Source organism: Hyperolius riggenbachi, chromosome 2, assembly GCF_040937935.1.
Source record: "Hyperolius riggenbachi isolate aHypRig1 chromosome 2, aHypRig1.pri, whole genome shotgun sequence".
Taxonomy (NCBI): domain Eukaryota; kingdom Metazoa; phylum Chordata; class Amphibia; order Anura; family Hyperoliidae; genus Hyperolius; species Hyperolius riggenbachi.
The window spans coordinates 410,128,298-410,150,017 of NC_090647.1; the positions used below are offsets into that span (position 1 = coordinate 410,128,298).

A 21,720-nucleotide genomic window follows, 5' to 3' on the forward strand; every position below is an offset into this window, starting at 1 on the left:
GCAGGGCCTGAGCAATCATCCTGCGTGGCATAGCCCGAGCTCAGCTCGGGGATTACCGCCAAGGAGGTTAAAATAACTCTAGAATTCTAAAGTTAAAGACAGGCTGTTAATTAACTGCGTGTGAAAATAACTACAGAGGAGGTAACTTAACCACTTGAGGACCTAGGGCTTTCTACCCCTTAAGGACCGGCCACTTTTTTTCCATTCAGACCACTGCAGCTTTCACGGTTTATTGCTCGCTCATACAACCTACCACCTAAATGAATTTTGGCTCCTTTTCTTGTCACTAATAAAGCTTTCTTTTGGTGCTATTTGATTGCTCCTGCAATTTTTACTTTTTATTATATTCATCAAAAAAGACATGAATTTTGGCAAAAAAATGTTTTTTTAACTTTCTGTGCTGACATTTTTCAAATAAAGTAAAATTTCTGTATACATGCAGCGCGAAAAATGTGGACAAACATGTTTTTGATAAAAAAAAACCCATTCAGTGTATATTTATTGGTTTGGGTAAAAGTTATAGCGTTTAAAAACTATGGTGCAAAAAGTGAATTTTCCCATTTTCAAGCATCTCTGACTTTTCTGACCCCCTGTCATGTTTCATGAGGGGCTAGAATTCCAGGATAGTATAAATACCCCCCAAATGACCCCATTTTGGAAAGAAGACATCCCAAAGTATTCACTGAGAGGCATAGTGAGTTCATAGAAGATATTATTTTTTGTCACAAGTAAACGGAAAATGACACTTTGTGAGAAAAAAAAAAAAAAAAAAGTTTCCATTTCTTCTAACTTGCGACAAAAAAAAAATAATGAAATCTGTCACGGACTCACCATGCCCCATCTCTGAATACCTTGAAGGGTCTACTTTCCAAAATGGGGTCATTTGTGGGGTGTGTTTACTGTCCTGACATTTTGGGGGGTGCTAAATTGTAAGCACCCCTGTAAAGCCTAAAGGTGCTCATTGGACTTTGGACCCCTTAGCGCAGTTAGGCTGCAAAAAAGTGCCACACATGTGGTATTGCCGTACTCAGGAGAAGTAGTATAATGTGTTTTGGGGTGTATTTTTACACATACCCATGCTGGGTGGGAGAAATATCTCTGTAAATGACAATTTGTTAATTTTTTTTACACACAATTGTCCATTTACAGAGATATTTCTCCCACTCAGCATGGGTATGTGTAAAAATACACCACAAAACACATTATACTACTTCTCCTGAGTACGGCGATACCACATGTGTAGCACTTTTTTGCACCCTAACTGCACTAAAGGGCCCAAAGTCCAATGAGTACCTTTAGGATTTCACAGGTCATTTTGAGAAATTTCGTTTCAAGACTACTCCTCACGGTTTAGGGCCCCTAAAATGCCAGGGCAGTATAGGAACCCCACAAATGACCCCATTTTAGAAAGAAGACACCCCAAGGTATTCCGTTAGGAGTATGGTGAGTTCATAGAAGATTTTATTTTTTGTCAAAAGTTAGCGGAAAATGACACTTTGTGAAAAAACACAATTAAAATCAATTTCCGCTAACTTTTGACAAAAAATAAAATCTTCTATGAACTCACCATACTCCTAACGGAATACCTTGGGGTGTCTTCTTTCTAATGGGGTTCCTATACTGCCCTGGCATTTTAGGGGCCCTAAACCGTGAGTAGTCTTGAAACGAAATTTCTCAAAATGACCTGTGAAATCCTAAAGGTACTTATTGGACTTTGGGCCCTTTAGCGCAGTTAGGGTGCAAAAAAGTGCCACACATGTGGTATCGCCATACTCGGGAGAAGTAGTACAATGTGTTTTGGGGTGTATTTTTACACATACCCATGCTGGGTGGGAGAAATACCTCTGTAAATGGACAATTGTGTGTAAAAAAATCAAAAGATTGTCATTTACAGAGGTATTTCTCCCACCCAGCATGGGTATGTGTAAAAATACACCCCAAAACACATTATACTACTTCTCCCGAGTACGGCGATACCACATGTGTGGCACTTTTTTGCACCCTAACTGCACTAAGGGGCCCAAAGTCCAATGAGTACCTTTAGGATTTCACAGGTCATTTTTGTTTCAAGACTACTCCTCACGGTTTAGGGCCCCTAAAATGCCAGGGCAGTGTAGGAACCCCACTAATGACCCCCATTTTAGAAAGAAGACACCCCAAGGTATTCCGTTAGGAGTATGGTGAGTTCATAGAAGTTTTTATTTTTTTGTCACAAGTTAGCGGAAATTGATTTTAATTGTTTTTTTTCACAAAGTGTCATTTTCCGCTAACTTGTGACAAAAAATAAAATCTTCTTTGAACTCACCATACTCCGTACGGAATACCTTTGGGTGTCTTCTTTCTAGAATGGGGTCATTTGTGGGGTTCCTATACTGCCCTGGCATTTTAGGGGCCCTAAACCGTGAGGAGTAGTCTTGAAACCAAATGTCGCAAAATGACCTGTGAAATCCTAAAGGTACTCATTGGACTTTGGGCCCCTTAGCGTACTTAGGGTGTAAAAAAGTGCCACACATGTGGTACCGCCGTACTCAGGAGAAGTAGTATAATGCGTTTTGGGGTGTATTTTTACACATACCCATGCTAAGTGGGAGAAATATCTCTGTAAATGACAATTGTTTGATTTTTTTTACACACAATTGTCCATTTACATAGAAATTTCTCCCATCCAGCATGGGTATGTGTAAAAATACACCCCAAAACACATTATACTACTTTTCCTGAGTACGGCGGTACCACATTTGTGACACTTTTTTGCAGCCTAGGTGCACTAAGGGGCCCAATGTCCTATTCACAGATCATTTTGAGGCATTTGTTTTCTAGACTACTCCTCGCGGTTTAGGGCCCCTAAAATGCCAGGGCAGTATAGGAACCCCACAAGTAACCCCATTTTAGAAAGAAGACACCCCAAGGTATTCTGTTAGGTGTATGGCAAGTTCATAGAAGAGTTTATTTTTGTCACAATTTAGTGAAAAATGACACTTTGTGAAAAAAAACCAATAAAAATCAATTTCCGCTAACTTTTGACAAAAAATAAAATCTTCTATGAACTCATCATACACCTAACAGAATACCTTGGGGTGTCTTTATTTCTAAAATGGGGTCACTTGTGGGGTTCCTATACCGCCTTGGCATTTTACGGGCCCAAAACCGTGAGTAATCTGGAAACCAAATGTCTCAAAATGACTGTTCAGGGGTATAAGCATCTGCAAATTTTGATGACAGGTGGTCTATGAGGGGGCGAGTTTTGTGGAACCGGTCATAAGCAGGGTGGCCTTTTAGATGACAGGTTGTATTGGGCCTGATCTGATGGATAGGAGTGCTAGGGGGGTGACAGGAGGTGATTGATGGGTGTCTTAGGGGGTGGTTAGAGGGGAAAATAGATGCAATCAATGCACTGGGGAGGTGATCGGAAGGGGGTCTGAGGGTTTGGCCGAGTGATCAGTAGCCCACACGGGGCAAATTAGGGCCTGATCTGATGGGTAGGTGTGCTAGGGGGTGACAGGAGGTGATTGATGGGTGTCTCAAGGTGTGATTAGAGGGGGGAATAGATGCAAGCAATGCACTGGCGAGGTGATCAGGGCTGGGGTCTGAGGGCATTCTGAGGGTGTGGGCGGGTGATTGAGTGCCCTAGGGGCAGATAGGGGTCTAATCTGATAGGTAGCAGTGACAGGGGGTGATTGATGGGTAATTAGTGGGTGTTTAGGGTAGAGAACAGATGTAAACACTGCACTTGGGAGGTGATCGGACGTCGGATCTGCGGGCGATCTATTGGTGTGGGTGGGTGATCAGATTGCCCTTGCGGGTTAGGGGCTGATTGATGGGTGGCAGTGACAGCGGGTGATTGATGGGTGGCAGTGACAGGGGGTGATTGATGGGTGGCAGTGACAGGGGGTGATTGATGGGTGATTGATAGGTGATTGACAGGTAATCAGTGGGTTATTACAGGGGAGAACAGATGTAAATATTGCACTGGCGAATTGATAAGGGGGGGTCTGAGGGCAATCTGAGCATGTAGGCGGGTGATTGGGTGCCCGCAAGGGGCAGATTAGGGTCTGATCTGATGGGTAACAGTGACAGGTGGTGATAGGGGGTGATTGATGGGTGATTGATGGGTAATTAGTGGGTGTTTAGAGGAGAGAATAGATGGAAACACTGCGCTTGGGTGGTGATCTGATGTCGGATCTGCGGGCGATCTATTGGTGTGGGTGGGTGATCAGATTGCCCGCAAGGGGCAGGTTAGGGGCTGATTGTTGGGTGGCAGTGACAGGGGGTGATTGATGGGTGATTGGCAGGTGATTGACAGGTGATCAGTGGGTTATTACAGGGAAGGACAGATGTAAATAATGCCCTGGCGAATTGATAAGGGGGGGTCTGAGGGCAATCTGAGCGTGTAGGCGGGTGATTGGGTGCCCGCAAGGGGCAGATTAGGGTCTGATCTGATGGGTAACAGTGACAGGTGGTGATAGGGGGTGATTGATGGGTGTTTAGAGGAGAGAATAGATGTAAACGCTGCGCTTGGGTGGTGATCTGATGTCGGATCTGCGGGCGATCTATTGGTGTGGGTGGGTGATCAGATTGCCCACAAGGGGCAGGTTAGGGGCTGATTGTTGGGTGGCAGTGACAGGGGGTGATTGATGGGTGATAGGTGATTGGCAGGTGATTGACAGGTGATCAGTGGGTTATTACAGGGAAGGACAGATGTAATTAATGCACTGGCGAATTGATAAGGGGGGGGGGGGGTCTGAGGGCAATCTGAGCGTGCGGGCGGGTGATTGGGTGCCCGCAAGGGGCAGATTAGGGTCTGATCTGATAGGTAACAGTGACAGGTGGTGATAGGGGGTGATTGATGGGTGATTGATGGGTAATTAGTGGGTGTTTAGAGAAGATAACAGATGTAAACAATACATTTGGGAGGTAATCTGACGGCGGGTTTGCGGGCGATCTAATGGTGTGGGTGGGTGATCAGATTGCCCGCAAGGGGCAGGTTAGGGGCTGATTGATGGGTGGCAGTGACAGGGGGTGACAGGGGGTGATTGATGGGTGATAGGTGATTGGCAGGTGATTGACAGGTGATCAGTGGGTTATTACAGGGAAGAACAGATGTAATTAATGCACTGGTGAATTGATAAGGGGGGGTCAGAGGGCAATCTGAGCGTGTGGGCGGGTGATTGGGTGCCCGCAAGGGGCAGATTAGGGTCTGATCTGATAGGTAAAAATGACAGGTGGTGATAGGGGGTGATTGATGGGTGATTGATGGGTAATTAGTGGGTGTTTAGAGGAGAGAATAGATGTAAACAATGGATTTGGGAGGTGATCTGATGTCGGATCTGCGGGCGATCTATTGGTGTGGGGGGGGGGGTGATCAGATTGCCCGCAAGGGGCAGGTTAGGGGCTGATTGATGGGTGGCAGTGACAGGGGGTGATTGACGGGTGATTGACGGGTGATTGACAGGTGATTGACAGGTGATTGACAGGTGATCAGGGGGGATAGATGCATACAGTACATGGGGGGGGGCGGGTCTGGGGGGGGGGGGGTCTGGGGAGAATCTGAGGGGTGGGGGGTGATCAGGAGGAAGCAGGGGGCAGGGGGGGGATAAAAAAAAAATAGCGTTTACAGATAGTGACAGGGAGTGATTGATGGGTGATTAGGGGGGTGATTGGGTGCAAACAGGGGTCTGGGGGTGGGCAGGGGGGGTCTGATGGGTGCTGTGGGCGATCTGGGGCAGGGGGGGGGGGGAAATCAGTGTGCTTGGTGCAGACTAGGGTGGCTGCAGCCTGCCCTGGTGGTCCCTCGGACACTGGGACCACCAGGGCAGGAGGCAGCCTGTATAATACACTTTGTAAACATTACAAAGTGTATTATACACTTTGTATGCGGCGATCGTCGGGTTAACATCCCGCCGGCGCTTCCGTATGGCCGGCGGGATGTTGCAGCGGGTGAGCGGCGCCAGGCGGAGGCGGAGGATCGCGTCACGGATGACGCGATCGCTCCGCCCATGCCCCTACAAGGACCGCCGCCATTTGTCTGAACGGCGGTCCTTGCGGGGTCCACTTCCCGGCCGCCTCTGTGCGTTAGGCGGTCGGGAAGTGGTTAAAGAGTAACTGTCAGGCTGCAGAAGCTAATTTAAACCTCTATTCTCCTGTGTTAAACAGTTTAGAAGGAAGCCAAAAAGCCATTAGTGAAGATAAAAATCTCAGTTACCTTTGATGTGTGCTTATCAGAAAAGCTGTTAGACCTAAGAGGACGCAAGCCGCATACTATACTGCAAAGCATTCTGGGGCCCTCCCCTCGGCTGCTAATGAGACGTTACAGCAGCTTGTAATCAGTCCAGCGCGTAGCACTGATAAATCTCCGGGCCGAGTACACTGCAGGAGTCAGCTATTGTTCCTAGCCACATGGCTCATTAATATTCACTGCACACTGTGTTATTCAGTACGAGCTTTTCTGTGATCAGGAAGCAGGCAGGACATGACGACACATTTGACAGAAAAACATGGAACCTGCCATGAGCTGTCAGGAGCATCAATCTCTGCATATACTATATAAAAATTCTGTGAAGTACAAACGTGGACAGTGAAATGCATATGTAATGTAAGTACAGCCAATCTTTAGCTACTGATATATGTGTTTATTTTCTCTGAGACCTTATACCTAACAGCTCCTCTTTAACTACAGAGGAGGTAACTTAAGTAATGAAGAGATAAGATAACTCTCTCACTGTGTGGTAGCAAGTTATCTCTTGCCTTATTATCTCTAGCATGATCTTCGTGAATTGAGGCCATAGTTAAGTGATAGACTGTATTGTAGATGTGCAAAGCTGTTCATCCATGATGGGACACAATAGGAATATTTTAAAATCAAATGTTTTTCTATCTCTTGGCTTGTACTGACAACAATCTTGTTGCTCTTTGCAAATTACACAAACAAGTCAAGTCAAATAACTGTCTCAAATCAAGTTACATTTGTATGGAATAGCAATGCAATTACAGTTTATTTTGCAGCCCAGGGCCCTTGTTTGTTCTGCATTTTGGTACATCCATGAGAATCTGGTCCATCTCTGTGAGAACGTTCAATACTATACTGAATGTGAACTTTAGCTAATTACATTATTATTGATTTATAAAGCACCAACATATTCCATGGTGCTGTACAAAGTAAGAAACAAACATGGGGCCCAAGATAGTACAGACAATGATATACACCAATATACAAAATACAGAGTTGGTATAAAATACAGAATCAGTACAAAGTACAGAATCGGTAATAACAGTGACAGATTTAATATGCATAAATTGTGTAACAAAATCCAAAAAATAGGGTGAGAGAGCCCTGCCCTTGTGAGCTCACAATCTAAAGCACACCATACACTTAGGCTATGTAAAGAATACTTTGTGCTCTTTTAAAATATTTTTTTCAATGAAGTTTAGATATTGTGAGAATCTGCTCAGCTGCCTGTGCAGACAGGCAGCTTTTTGACCACTGTTCAGGTCTGCATTCTGCAGGTCTCTTTAAGAGAGACCTTTTGTCAGTTCTGCAGCTTGCTGCAGAGGAATTTGCATACGTTTATCATGCAAATTGCCTAGCCACATCCATTGTGGGCTTGCTCTATAAGTACTATCTGTTTCCCACAATGCTTGGCTGATCATAAGGACTCCTTCCTGTGAAACACTCCTCTTTGTTTGAAGATCAGCTAAGAGTTATTCCTGGAACTTGCACTAGGCAGGTTTCCCTAGTGCAGTTAGGATTGTTTATCTGTTTTGTTTGTCTGTTGCGATTGTCCTGTCCCAGCGACAGGAAATCGTTCTGTGTGTCTGGGTGCTAACCGCAACAGCGGTTGTTGCTGGTAGCCCCTTCTGATCTGTTTCCCTGGATCGTGCTAGCCTCTTTTCGCTAGTGCTGTGGATCCTTCTGTTCTGCCTCCCTGGATCGTAGTAGCATCCTGCGCTAGTGCTGTGGATCCTTCTGTTCTGCTACTCTGTACCTGGATCGCACTGGCATCCTGCGCTAGTGCTGTGGATCCTTCTGTTCTGTCTTCCTGGATCGCGCTAGCCACTTTCGCTAGTGCTGTGTATCCTTCTGTTCTGTCTGTCTGAATCGCACTTGCCCTAGCGTTAGTGGCAGTGGATTCCTCTGGTCTGGATCTTGGAGCTAACCTCGGCTGCGGTCGCTGCTGGTTACTCCTTCTGTTTGTCGTGTGCTTGGATCACACTGCTCTGACAGCAAGAGCAGTGGATCTTTCTGATACCTGGTTCGCACTGGCTCTGACGGTAAGAGCAGTGGTTCCTGTTTGATCGATTCTCGTTGTCTGTCTGTTTGCGTGCGCTTGCTGGTGCCTGCGGTAAGGCAACCGTGTAGCAAGCGCGTTTGTGTGGTGTCTGTCTTGTGTTGGTTAGTTAGGTGTGCTTGTCTCTATTGTGCTTATCACGTGGAGACCGCGCACAAACGCGTGCACTGTTGCGAATGAGTGTGGTGTTCGGGTTCAGTTAGCGTTTGTTATTTTCCTTGTTATTCTCATTGCATTATTTGCTGTGCCTTTGCTATCCTCGTATTCTGTTCTGATCTGCCTTGTGTCACGTCTGGCGATCGCACCTCTCGCGATCGCGTTCCTATTCATATCTGCTGTTGTGTGTGCACTGTCGCGGGGTGGCGACTAGATTGGCGCACACACATACAACCTGTCCCTTTGCTCGTTCTCATTCGCAATCGCTTCTCTTGCGATTGCGTTCTGCGCTTCGTACAATTCCTGTCTGGCATTTGTGGAGGTACAGAGGATAGGTTCCTCTGCACTCCCCAGCGCCATCTGCCGACAGGAATTTCCCTCTACGGGTGCGTAGCACCTTTTGCTGGGTTCCTGCAAATATACGCTTGTGGAGGATTTCCGCCGTATCAGAGCACGCGTTGTGCGCTGATCACGGAGAAAGTTCCACAATCATTACAGATATTTTTATTGTTGCATGAACATTTTCCATTGATCTGTATCTGCTTTTTCATTTATTATTTTTGTATTATTATTTTTTATTATTTAGTCTTTATGTAGTGCCCACATTTTCCACAGCACTGTACAGAGTATATTTAGTGTTGTTACTAACTGTTCTTCACAGGGGCTCACAATCTAATTCCTATCATAGTCATATGTTCAACGTAGTCTAGGGCCAATTGTTGGGGAAGCCAATTAACGTATCTGTAGGTCTTTGGGATGTGGGAGGAAACCTGAGTGTTCAGAGGAAACCCACGCAGACATGGGGAGAACATACAATCTCCTTGCAGATATTGCCTTGGCTGGGATTCAAACCCGATGTATTATTTACATTGATAAATGCTATTTAACTAAAACTGACTGTATGACTTTGGCAGCTAAAATAGCCATACAATTCTCATGTTCCGTATTTAAAGTGAATGTTTACCGGTAAAAAAAAGAAAAAGTCAGATACTCACCTAAGGAGAGGGAAGGCTCGGTCCTAATGAGCCTTCCCTCTCCTCTCCTGGTGCCCGGTCCCGCGCAGGATCCCCGTGGCAGTATTCGACCAGTTTGGTCAAATACTGCCACTTCCGCATGCCTTCGGGAGCTTTCGGAAGCCTTCGGGAGCACTCGGGCTCCCGATGACGCGACCGCTCCAAACTACGCATGCGCGAGCGCCCTCTATGACACGCTCGCGCGTACGTAGTATGGAGCGGCCCGTCTTCGGAAGCCCGAGTGCTTCCGAAGACCTCTGAAGTCCCTGCGGCGGCGGACGCGAACGGGGGAGCCAGCGCAGCACCAAGGGCACCGGGAGAGGAGAGGGAAGGCTCATTAGGACCGAGCCTTCCCTCTCCTTAGGTGAGTATCTGACTTTTTCTTTTTTTTACCGGTACCCATTGGCTTTAACCACTTCAAGCAAAATGGATGTTTATAAGCATCCTATATGTGCACCATTTGTGCAAATAGGATATTTATACAAATGTCCATTCTGCTGAATGCAAAAGCTTGTGCATTTTAACCCTTAAGCATGAAGTGGTTAACAAATATCTTTGCTTTAGCAAAATATTTCATATAATAGTTCAGATTAAAATGACATAGACAAATATGAAATTATTAACCTACAATTTTTTGGCAAACTCTTTAGAAAGAACCACTGACAAGTGAATTCTATAAAATATAGCCTATAGGCTTATAACATCATAGCAGCCTGGCTGCTATGATGTCATAAGCCTATAGGCTATATTTTATACTTTTTCTATAATGTAATTTTGCACCTTATCACTAATTGCACTGTCTTACCACTTTTCCATTGAGAAAGCTTCATGCAGAAGTGAAACATGTCTGGTTGTTTGGTGGGGGTTGTGTGATTTTATATTTCATCTGTATTGCAATAGGGCTTAGGTTAGCATAGTGACCTTTCTACATACTGACAGAGTAGGCCCAGCAATACTTGCAAGTATGTATATTTTCAGCCAAACCATTTTTTTTAGATTAATAATAAAAGTTATATTTTAATCTTGATCCAGTGTAGAGGGATACTTTGTTGTGTATGCTTCTATTAGCCCCTCAAAGAGGTGCAGGTCCCTAATTTCTTCCCTTGCCTATCTAAAAGATTTGCTGTGCCCCTCCACAAGATTTCTGGCTGGACCAGCCACAGGCTACTGTGCATGTGTGGTCCTGTCCATAAGTATCCTATTATTATTTGTTGTATTTATAAAGCGCCAACATATTACGCAGCGCTGGACATTAATTTAGGTTACAGACAATATTTAGGGGTGAAAAACAGCAATATGACAATACAGGAATACAAGAAAACCAGATCACACAGCACAGTATGAGTACAAAGTAAAGCTTAGTCAGTCACTGGAGGGGAGCATGGAGATTAGGCAACTTAGGTTCACTCAAATGCATAGCATGGGTGCACAGTAATGGAGGTGCATGATCAGGTAGGACACAAAAGGAGGAGGACCCTGCCCAAAGGCTTACAATCTAGAGGGAGAGGTAGGGACATGAGAGGTAGGGGACCAGAGTTCAGCTGTGGGTTTAGAGCAATTGTGAGGGGTGGTAGGCCAGAGTGAAAAGGTGAGTTTTAAGGGCCTTCTTGAAGGTGTTGAAGGAGGGGGCTGCCCTAATGGGTGGAGGTAGGGAGTTCCATAGTGTTGGAGCGGCTCTTGAGAAGTCTTGGAGGCGTGCATGGGACTGGGTGATGCGGGTGACGGTCAGGCGAAGTTCATTGGAGGAGCGGAGTGAGCGGCTTGGTGTGTATCTCTGAGTAAGATCAGAAATGTAGGTTGGACAGGTTTTGTGGACGGATTTGTAGGTCAGACACAATATCTTGAATCTGATTCTGGACTGGATAGTAAGCCAGTGGAGAGATTCACAGAGGGGAGCCGCCCTGGTGGAGCGATGGGAGGAGTGGATAATTCTGGCTGCCGCATTCATGATGGACTGCAGTGGGGCTATTCGGGTCTTAGGAGGACAGAAGGGCATTGCAGTAGTCGAGGCAGGAAATTATGAGGGCATGGATGAGGAGTTTGGTGGTGGCAGGGGTCAGGAAAGGGCGAATCTTACAGATGTTACAAAGGTGGAAGTTGCAGGACTTTGTGAGGTTTTGGATGTGGGGAGTGAAGGAGAGTGCAGAGTCCAGGGTGACACCCAGACAGCGGGCTTGAGAGGTAGGGTGAATGGTAGTGTGGTTAACAGTGTCCTGCACATCTGGGAGGTCCAGGGATGACCGGGGTGGGAAGATCATAAATTCCGTTTTGTCTAGATTTAATTTCAGGAACCTAGAGGACATCCAGGAGGAGATGGCAGATAGGCAGGAGGAGACCTTGTCCATGGTAGTGGTGGATATGTCAGGGGTGTGGAGGTAGATGTGGGTGTCATCTGCATACAGATGATAGTTAAAACCCATGGAGGAGATAACCTTGCCAATGGAGGATGTGTATAGGGAGAACAGTAGGGGGCCAAGGACCGAACCTTGGGGGACTCCCACTGAGAGGTGGTTGGGGGTGGACGAGGACTCATTGAAGGAGGTTGTGAAGGAGCAGTTGGAGAGGTAGGATGAAAGCCAGGTCAGGGAGAGCTTGTGAATGCCCATGGATTGGAGGGACTGGAGGAGTAGGGGATGATCTACTGTATCAAAAGCTGCAGAAAGGTCAAGGAGGAGGAGAATGGAGTATTTACCTTCAGCTTTAGCTAAGGCAAGGTCATTGACCACTTTGGTGAGAGCCGTTTCGGTTGAGTGGGCAAGCCGAAATCCAGATTGCAGTGGGTCTAGTAGTGAGTTGGCATTGAGGTACTGGGTCAGGCGTTTGTGAACCAGACACTGAAGGAGTTTTGAGGCGAAGGGGAGGAGGGAAATCGGGCGGTAGTTGGAGGGTAGCGAGGGGTCGAGGGAGGGTTTCTTGAGCAGGGGCAGTACTGTGGCCTGCTTGAAGTCTGAGGGAAGGTGCCTGTGGATAGGGAGAGGTTAAACAGGGTAGTGAGGACTGGGGCCAGATCCGAGAAGTGAGGCTGAAGTAGATCAGAAGGGATAGGGTCAAAGGGGGGAGGTAGTGGTATGGGAAGTCTACAGTAGGTGGTTGACTTCCTCAGTGGTAGTAGGAGTGAAGAAGGGGAGGGGAGGATAGGGTGGAGGAGGAGTTGGTTGTGAGCGGGTGGGAGGTGAAGATTGAAGATTGGTTATTTCCTGACGGATGGAGACTATTTTGTTGGTGAAGTGGGTGGCTAAATCTGTGGCAGAGAGAGAGGAAACAGAAGGTGGGGGGGTGGGTTTAAGCAGGGAGTTGAAGGTGCCAAAAAGACGCTGGGGATTGGAAGCTTGTGCTCCGATGAGCTTGGTAAAGTATTCCTGCTTCGCATGAGCAAGAGCAGTGTGGAACTGCAGCAGGTTAGTCTTGTACTGTAAGAAATCCTGGTTTAGTCGAGTTTTCCTCCATTGTTGTTCAGTGGCACGTGTTTCCCTCTGGAGGATGCGAGTATGGGTAGTGCGCCAGGGCTGGGGGTTAAGGGGTCGGTTGCGGCGGAATATTGGTGGAGCAGCTTTCTCTAGGGCTGATGAGAGAGTTTGGTGATACTGAGCTGCAGCAAGATTAGGACAGGTTAGGGTGGGGAGAGTGGAGGAGAGGCCATGGAGGGAGTCAGCAAGGACGCCAGGGTTGAGCTTGTGTAGGTCTAGCTGCCATCGACTGGGTGGGCGTGTAGTTTGGAGGTGCCTTCCGTGAGGAGGTTGAAGGTGAGAAGGTAATGGTCTGAGGGTGGAAATGGTGCGATGTCGAGGTCTGCAATGGTGGTGGATTTAGTGAATATAAGGTCAAGAGTGTGACATGCAGTGTGAGTGGGGGCGTTGGTGTGTTGTACTAGGCCATGTGAGTTGGCCATGGTGAGTAGCCGGGTCACAACAGAGTTCTTGGGTTCATTGATGGGAATATTGAAATCCCAGAGGATGATGGTGGGGAGGTCAGAGAAGAATATGTGTGGGAGCCAGGAGGCAAGGTTGTCGAGAAATTGTTGTGTGGAGCCCGGAGGGCGGTATAAGACTGCAACAATGGCTGGGAGGGGATTGTAGAGGTGGATAGTGTGCGCCTCAAATGATGTGAATTGTCGGGAGGAAGGTGGAGTGAGGACACGGAATGTGCAGGATGGGGAGAGGAGCAGACCCACCCTTTCCCCTGTCCTGTTGTCTGGTCTGGGGGTGTGACTGAGGTGAAGCCCCCCGTAGGAGAGGGCAGCCTCTGCGGCAGAGTCAGAGGGGGTGAGCCATGTCTCAGTGAGTGCGAGGATGGTGAGGGATTTGGAGAGGAAGAGGTCATGGACTGCTGTAAGTTTGTTGCGGACGGATCTGGCATTCCAGAGACCGCAGAGTATGGGGAGCATGTGTTTGTGGGTGGGATGGATGGAAATAAGGTTGGGGCGAGGATGGATGTTGAGGTTATTTGTGGATAGAGAGCTGTGAAGCGGGTCAGCAGGGGATGTTTGTCTGGCAGCAGGCTGTGGCCCAGGGTTAGGTGATATATCACCAGCAGCAAGCAAGAGTAGGAGGGAGAGAGTAAGCAAATGTGAATGGGATTTAGGCCCAGTGCACACCGAGCGGTTTTTGGAGCGATCCGCCGGCCGCATCCACCTATAAAAATGCTTGGCTAATGTATTGCAATGGGATAGTGCACACCAGCGGTTTGCGGTTTTTGCCAAGCCGCAAACGCGCCTCCTGCTGCGCGTTTGCGGTTTTCGGAAGCGTTTCGTCAATGTAAAGTATAGGAAAAACGCAAACCACTCTGAAAAACGGTACTTCAGAGCGGTTTGCCAGGCATTTTTGTTACAGTAGCTGTTCAGTAACAGCTTTTACTGTAACAATATGTGTAATCTGCTACACAAAAACGCACGCAAAACCGCTAGGTATGTTTAGAAAACCTCTCTAAACATACCTAGAATCGCTCTGAAATCAGCTCCCAAAACCGCTAGCGTATTGCGGATCTGCTAGCGGTTTTGGTGTGCACTGGGCCTTAAATGTTTGTGAGGTTTTTGAGCTGCTGGAGGGAGAGAGAGGTTTCAGGAGAGATAACAGTTCATGAAAAGCTGAGTAAGGTGAGAAAAGCAGAGCAGGTGAAATGAATATGGAGTGTGGTACTCTGGCAGGATGCATATTGCAATGTAACTTCTAGAGGTTTGCAGACAAGCAGAACATAAGAAAAAGTGCAGCAAACATAGTGTGTGTCAATGATTATCAGCAGGAAATTTCCAAACCCTAAACATAATCCTAGATCATGCTTCCATAGCTGGGAGAATTGCAGCACAACAGAGAGGCACAGGTGGAAACCAAAGGACTTGCCATGCTACTAGGGGCTGAAAGAAACCCTAGGTGAGTAAAACTGAACCTCCGCTCTTCTTCTGGGATCACGGTGGCCAATCAGCGGCGAAGCTTACAGAGATACACATACGCCGTGGCATCATCACGGGTGGGGGACGGCACATTTTAAGTGGACCTGAACTTTTGCTCATTTGAAAACATAGGATGTTAACAATATAGCCATTTGGTTCCCAACTGCTTCTGAGCTAAATGCTTCTGCCTTACTATTACCGACTTCTGCCTGGAATTTAACTACTCTGCCTGCAGCCTGCACCGATCTCTGCCTGGATTTTGACTATTCTCTGCCTGCCGCTTGCACCGACCTCTGCCTGGATTTTGACTACTCTCTGCCGAACTACCTGCACCGACCTCTGCCTGGATTTTGACTACTCTCTGCCTGCCACCTAAGACTGATAGCAAAGGGAATAAAGTTCGAAAGGAATCGCACTTCTACTGCCCTGATTGTGATGTCGCCCTCTGTGCCATTCCCTGTTTCAAAATATACCACACGCGGGAGGTGTATTAGATATATATGTACATACTGTATAGTCTGGTGCCTTATTTGTACAGTTTCAAAATTTTTTAAGCTTATACATAAATTTAATTATTTCAACAATTTTGTGTTCCAGTCTTTTATTTATATGCAGGATGTTTACCAGACCTTTATTCTGATATATTTTAGTGAGTTAAAACTTAAAAATTGGAGGCCTAAAATTCTTGAAAAAATTGTACCGCTTTAGACCCATAAATCCAGACAGAAATGCACCACCAGGGAGGTTAAGCTATGTGCTTTGGTCATTATTCCGTTGAACATCCCATGACCTGAGTCTGAGACAGAGCAATTTGACACAAGGCAGTATGTTTCGCTCCAGAATGTCGTGACATTCTTAAGATTTCTTTAATCCTTGCACAGACGCAATGAGCCTTCCCTATCCTCTCTCAGTGCCCTCAGTGCAGCTCAGGATCCTCTGTTCAAATCCCCCGCCGTGGGGGACTTTGGAAGTCTTCGGGAGCCGAGGCCTCCCGAAGACAGATGGCTCCATACTGCGCACACGTGATTACGTAACAGAGGGCGCTCACGCATGCGCAGTATGGAGCGGACCGTCTTCTGGAGTCTGAGTGCTCCTGAAGACTTCCGAAACCTCCCTTCGGCAGCAGAAGTGGCAGTATTTGACCGAATTGGTCGAATGCTGCTATGGGGGATTCTGAGTGGGACCGGGCACCGGGAGTGGAGAGGGAAGTCTCATTAGGACTCAGAGCCTTCCCTCTCCTTAGGTGAGTATCTGACTTTTGTTTTTTTATGACGGGTAACATTGACTTTAAGTCCACTGCAACAGATAATGCGATCAGACACTGATAGACCTTGACCTTGAGGTTCAGTTTTATTCTTTTGGAAGCTGGTCTACCATTTTCACTACCATTGTCTACCATTCTCACTATAGTTCTGCTTCAGTTTGGGTCACGTTTGCACCTAGGAGAGTCCACAATATTTGGCTACGGTCACATGGACCTTAAAGGACCACTGTTGCGAAAAAAGTAGGCAGTTAAAATCTGACAGAACCGACAGGTTTTGGGCCAGTCCATCTCCTCATGGTTTTCTTTGTTTTAAAACAGCAGTTGCAAAGTCTAGACTGTGACATGCTTGTCTACAGTTTCCCTTCTGATGTCCTCAGACAGTTCTTCTCTCCCATTTCTCTGTCGCTGACTAAAGAAAAAATGGTCTGAAACTTGCTTTAATCCAATTATATATGATTATTTGTATTCAGAGGTTGGCGCTCACAGTGCTATAGGACATATATATATAACACAATATTACTTGCAGCAAGATGACAGTTTCCTATGTCACAACAAAATTATAACACAATATTATTTGCAGCAAAATGACAGTTCCTAATTCACAGCAGGGTTATAGTCCATCACTTTTTCTCCCGTAAAGTAAACCTACAGAGTCCAGAACAATTTCCAGGCCAAATTCCACACAGTACTCTTGTATATTTCACAGGAACTCCTATATCATGTTTCCCTCTAGTATACCACAGAGTTTCTCATACACAATTCTGCAATTAACCACTCGAGAGGACAGCCTCCACCACACCCTAGTGAGAGACACTCACCATGTGGTAAGACTCTCTGTTAGGTCTATTGGCACCGTGGGACCTTTATCGGGTCATCCCCCACCACTCTCGCTATATTCCAGATCCTCTCCTCTTTGCAGATATCTTCTTTGCCAACCAACCTCAATAAAAAGGCTTATATAGTGTAATACTGTAACTTTATTAGGATTTATAAAAAAATATTTCACTCACAATCTCCAGGTTAAAAGCAAGCATAGAGTTTCCCACGGGCTCTCCCCTGTTTGGTGGCCGGTATCCTAGACCTAGAGGGAAACTTCTGTGGTATCCTAGAGGGAAACATGATATAGGAGTTTCTGTGAAATATACAAGAGTACTGTGTGGAATTTGGCCTAGAAATTGTTCTGGACTCTGTGGGTTTACTTTACGGGAGAAAAAGTGATGGACTATAACCCTGCTGTGAATTAGGAACTGTCATTTTGCTGCAAATAATATTGTGTTATAATTTTGTTGTGAAATTGGAAACTGTCATCTTGCTGCAAGTAATATTGTGTTATATATATGTCCTATAGCACTGTGAGCGCCAACCTCTGAATACAAATAATTGATTTACTATACAGAGGAGGCGAACTAGTGGGGAGTTAGCTGAACCACATTTGCCAGCGCGTAGTGTGTAAACTGGCCAATTATATATGACCTACTGATTCTAAAAAATGTATCCAGGCAATTTTAAAATATCATTATAGAATAAGCAATACCTTATTTCTTTTCACATGAACATATCAATAGATGACATAAGCTCGATTGTAAGCTCGCAAGGGCAAGATCTTCCTCCTAATGTTTACTGTTTTGTAACAATATTTGTGCTGCTTGGAACTCTTCTGTACATTTATTAGTTGTATCTATGTTCCCCTTGTCGTCTTATTGTGCTTTGTAAAGCGCTGCGGAATATGTTGGCGCTATATAAATAATAAATAATAATAATAAATATCACGCAGGTATATATGGGACAACTGCAGTGCATTTGATTTAATCACTTTTCAGGAAGCACTTTAATTTTTTTTTAATTAGTTGTACGTGTACCAACAGATTTGTCTAAGTCTGAATATAACCATTTGATTATGATTTATTATGTTTTTCAAATTACTTTTTCAATCAGGGACAGTTCTACTGTCCAAACTGTCGTTCATTGAGGCACAGTTTCTATAATAATGTGAACTGAAATACGATTTCACCAAAATGAAAACCTTGAAACAGAAGTGTAAATAAATAATCAACTTACGCGTATTGTGTGTGTTCGTCCACCAACTCTGTTCTGCGCTTCCAACACCAAAACACTAAGTCCTGACTCTTTCAGGAGCTTAGCAGCTGAAAGGCCTAGATGAATAATTAATGAAGAGAAACATTAAATCTGTGTAATATTTATTAAATATAATTACTTAAAGTGGAATTCCAGACAGAGGGGTTTTTTTTGTAAAAGAACGATAAACAGAACAACTCATTCTGCTTTTTGTGCCTTAAAGTTTGTGTCCTTACTTCCTGTCCTCTATAAAACTGTCACCATATCAGGAATATTTTAATGAAGTTGCAGACAGCAATACAAATCTATAGGCATTTTCTTAAACTACTGCAAAAAATATTTACACTACTTTGTGTGCCCCTACTAAAGAGATTTAACCTCTCAGTGGCCCCGTCACTGGCACATGAAATGAGGGGAAATCTCCACTGGAATGCCTGATGGCTTTCCAATTTGACACAAAACTAATAGAAAATGGTGCCTGGTATTCCACTTTGAGTATGTGTACATTATACAGTGTGGTCCATAATTATACATACCCCTGGTAAATTTTGACTTAAAATTACTTTTATTTAACCAGCAAGTAATTTTTGGATGGGAAATAATAAGAAAAAATAATAAGACGATGTACATGAGGCATTATTGTGGGAGAAAAAACATTTCTCAGCTTTTATTTACAGTGGCTTGCAAAAGTATTCGACCCCCTTGAAGTTTTCCACATTTTGTCACATTACTGACACAAACATGAATCAATTTTATTGAAATTTCATATGAAAGACCAATACAAAGTGGTGTACACATAAGAAGTGAAACGAAAATGATACTTGTTTCCAAACATTTTTTACAAATCATTTTTTTACATTTTTTACAAATCAATAACTGCAAAGTGGGGTGTGCGTAATTATTCAGCCCCCTTTGATCTGAGTGCAGTCAGTTGCCTATAGACATTGCCTGATGAGTGCTAATGACTAAATAGAGTGCACCTGTGTGTAATCTAATGTCAGTACAAATACAGCTGCTCTGTGAGGGCCTCAGAGGTTGTCTAAAAGAATATTGGGAGCAGCAACACCATGAAGGCCAAAGAACACACAAGACAGGTCAGGGATAAAGTTATTGAGAAATTTAAAGCATGCTTAGGCTACTAAAAGATTTCCAAAGCCTTGAACATCCCAAGGAGCACTGTTCAAGCGATCATTCAGAAATGGAAGGAGTATGGCACAACTGTAAACCTAGCAAGACAAGGCCGTCCATCTAAACTCACAGGCCGAACAAGGAGAGCGCTGATCAGAAATGCAGTCAAGAGGCCCATGGTGACTCTGGACGAGCTCAGTGCAGAGATCTACAGCTCAGGTGGGAGAATCTGTCCATAGGACAACTATTAGTCATGCACTGCACCAAATTAGCCTTTACGGAAGAGTGGCAAGAAGAAAGCCATTGTTAACAGAAAAGCATAAGAAGTCCTGTTTGCAGTTTGCCACAAGCCATGTGGGGGACACAGCAAACATGTGGAAGAAGGTGCTCTTGTCAGATGAGACCAAAATGGAACTTTTTGGCCAAAATGCAAAACGCTATGTGTGGCGGAAAACTAACACTGAAGTGGTGATATCTCCGCAACACTACCTATCTATTGTGTGTGCTAGGACAATAAAGTATAGTAACAAGAAGGAGAAAAAAGTCCCTTTAACACAGCACCACACATGTTATAGTTTTCAAAAAGGTAACAATTTATTTATATCCATTAATAAATCACTATAGAACCATGATTAAAAACAGTTAAAAAGAACTCATGCTGCAGGAGTCCACCTTGCTCTTGATAAAGCGGCGTTGTTGCCGCGGAACCAGTGGAGACATCCGCCCGGGGCTCTCTCTCCTCTCTGCTGCCTGTTTATGAGCCCATCCGGATAAGTATATTGCCTCATCATTACTGTGTCAGCCTTATAGCATGCAGTATCATAGTCACAGCAATTGAGTGTTACTATATCACTGATTTATGCACTTTTTTAATTCCTTATTCCTTGATCATATTGCATCTTATTTTTGTTTTGCATCATATTGATGGGGTTTGTCATGCACTGTGTGTTCATTATAGACCTTGCTCAGGGTCCTTTGCACTTGTTCTAGCTATATACTGAACCCGGGTTCAATTACTGGGGGTAGCTCTGCATTGAGCACCTCACAGTATTATTCTGCTGATATAATTGCTCATTATTTACCATTGGGTGCCCATTATATTACTTACTGAATATTGTATTCATGATATGAAGATTACAGGCAGCATGAGTTCTTTTTAACTGTTTTTAATCATGGTTCTATAGTGATTTATTAATGGATATAAATAAATTGTTACCTTTTTGAATACTATAACGTGTGTGGTGCTGTGTTAAAGGGACTTTTTTTCTCCTTCTTGTTGGAAAACTAACACTGGTCACTTATTTTCCATGGATGCGTCCTAGCATCCAGGGCTTCGTTCAGGAGAGCGGATTTATTGGTTTTACAGATTGTGATGCGATATTACCTGTGAACCAACATTTGATATGTGTATGTACTGTGTGCCTCTGAGGAAGCGGTCTTTGGCCGTGAAACACGTGTCAGGCAGTCCTTTGTTTTGATGTGGAGTCCTGTATGTGGTTCTTGTGGTTACCTGTCCGCAATCTAGAAGAAAATTGAACACTGAAGAATAAAACGTTGTAACGATCTTAAACGTTACCTCTGTGGTGGAAAGCAGCGCAGCTGCTTTCACACCTGATGTCACCTTTCTGGCCAAGCCATCCCGGGTGTCGCTTCCCGACTCAGCTGGGACAGGGATCTCTGTTGCAGCAGCTTGGGTCCACACGCCTGCACATGGAGCAAAAGGACCTTTACATGGAGCTAAAGGACCTTTATGGGCAGAGGAGACAGATCAGCTGACTTTGTGGTCAGCTGACTTTCACCTGTCAATCTTCCTTGCAGGTTGGTTCAGCCCCTCGGGCGGGGCTGCTTGAATCTGCTGTCAGTTTTTAAACATGGAGTTGTTACTCTGTCTTCGTCTGTCGTCGTGTACACTTGTGTCAGTACTCAGACCATAGTTAGATCCCAAAGTGTGCTAGAACCGGCCGGAGCCGGGGATCCACACTTAGCCAGATTCTGTTGATAGTTTAAAGTACTAATTGCTTTGTATCTGTGTTCTAGCATAGTTTCCCAAGGTGTTGACGGCCACGGATCTCACACCTTAGCGTTAGGAAATTATACTGTATTATCTGTTATGACTTTCTGCCTGCCTGACTATTCTCCTGAACTCTGATCCTGTACCTTGCTATTCTGATACCCTGTTGCCGAACACCGGCTTACCCTTAGACTCTGCATCTGCCTCCTGATTCTGTACCCCGATATATCTAATACCCTGTTGCTGAACCCTGCCTGTACTTTAGACTCCGCCTCTGCCTTCTGAATCTGTACTTTATCTGTCCATGTGTTTTCGACCTGGCTTGCCCGACCGCGAGAACTGACCTTACTGTTAAAGGCAGTTCCCAGATCCGTTAGTGTCACTACCTTTGGTGTCACTCA

The 21,720-nt window shown here is 45.1% G+C and overlaps 1 protein-coding gene across 1 annotated transcript in view; it reads right to left on the reverse strand.

Moving 5' to 3' along the window:
• The window catches only part of LOC137544515 (amine oxidase [flavin-containing] B-like), a 223,187-nt gene that overhangs the window by 158,108 nt on the left and 43,359 nt on the right, over positions 1 to 21,720 (reverse strand). The window contains exon 2 of the mRNA XM_068265601.1: positions 18,163 to 18,257. Coding sequence (XP_068121702.1) covers positions 18,163 to 18,257 — 95 coding nt within the window. The remainder of the gene's footprint in view (positions 1 to 18,162; positions 18,258 to 21,720) is intronic.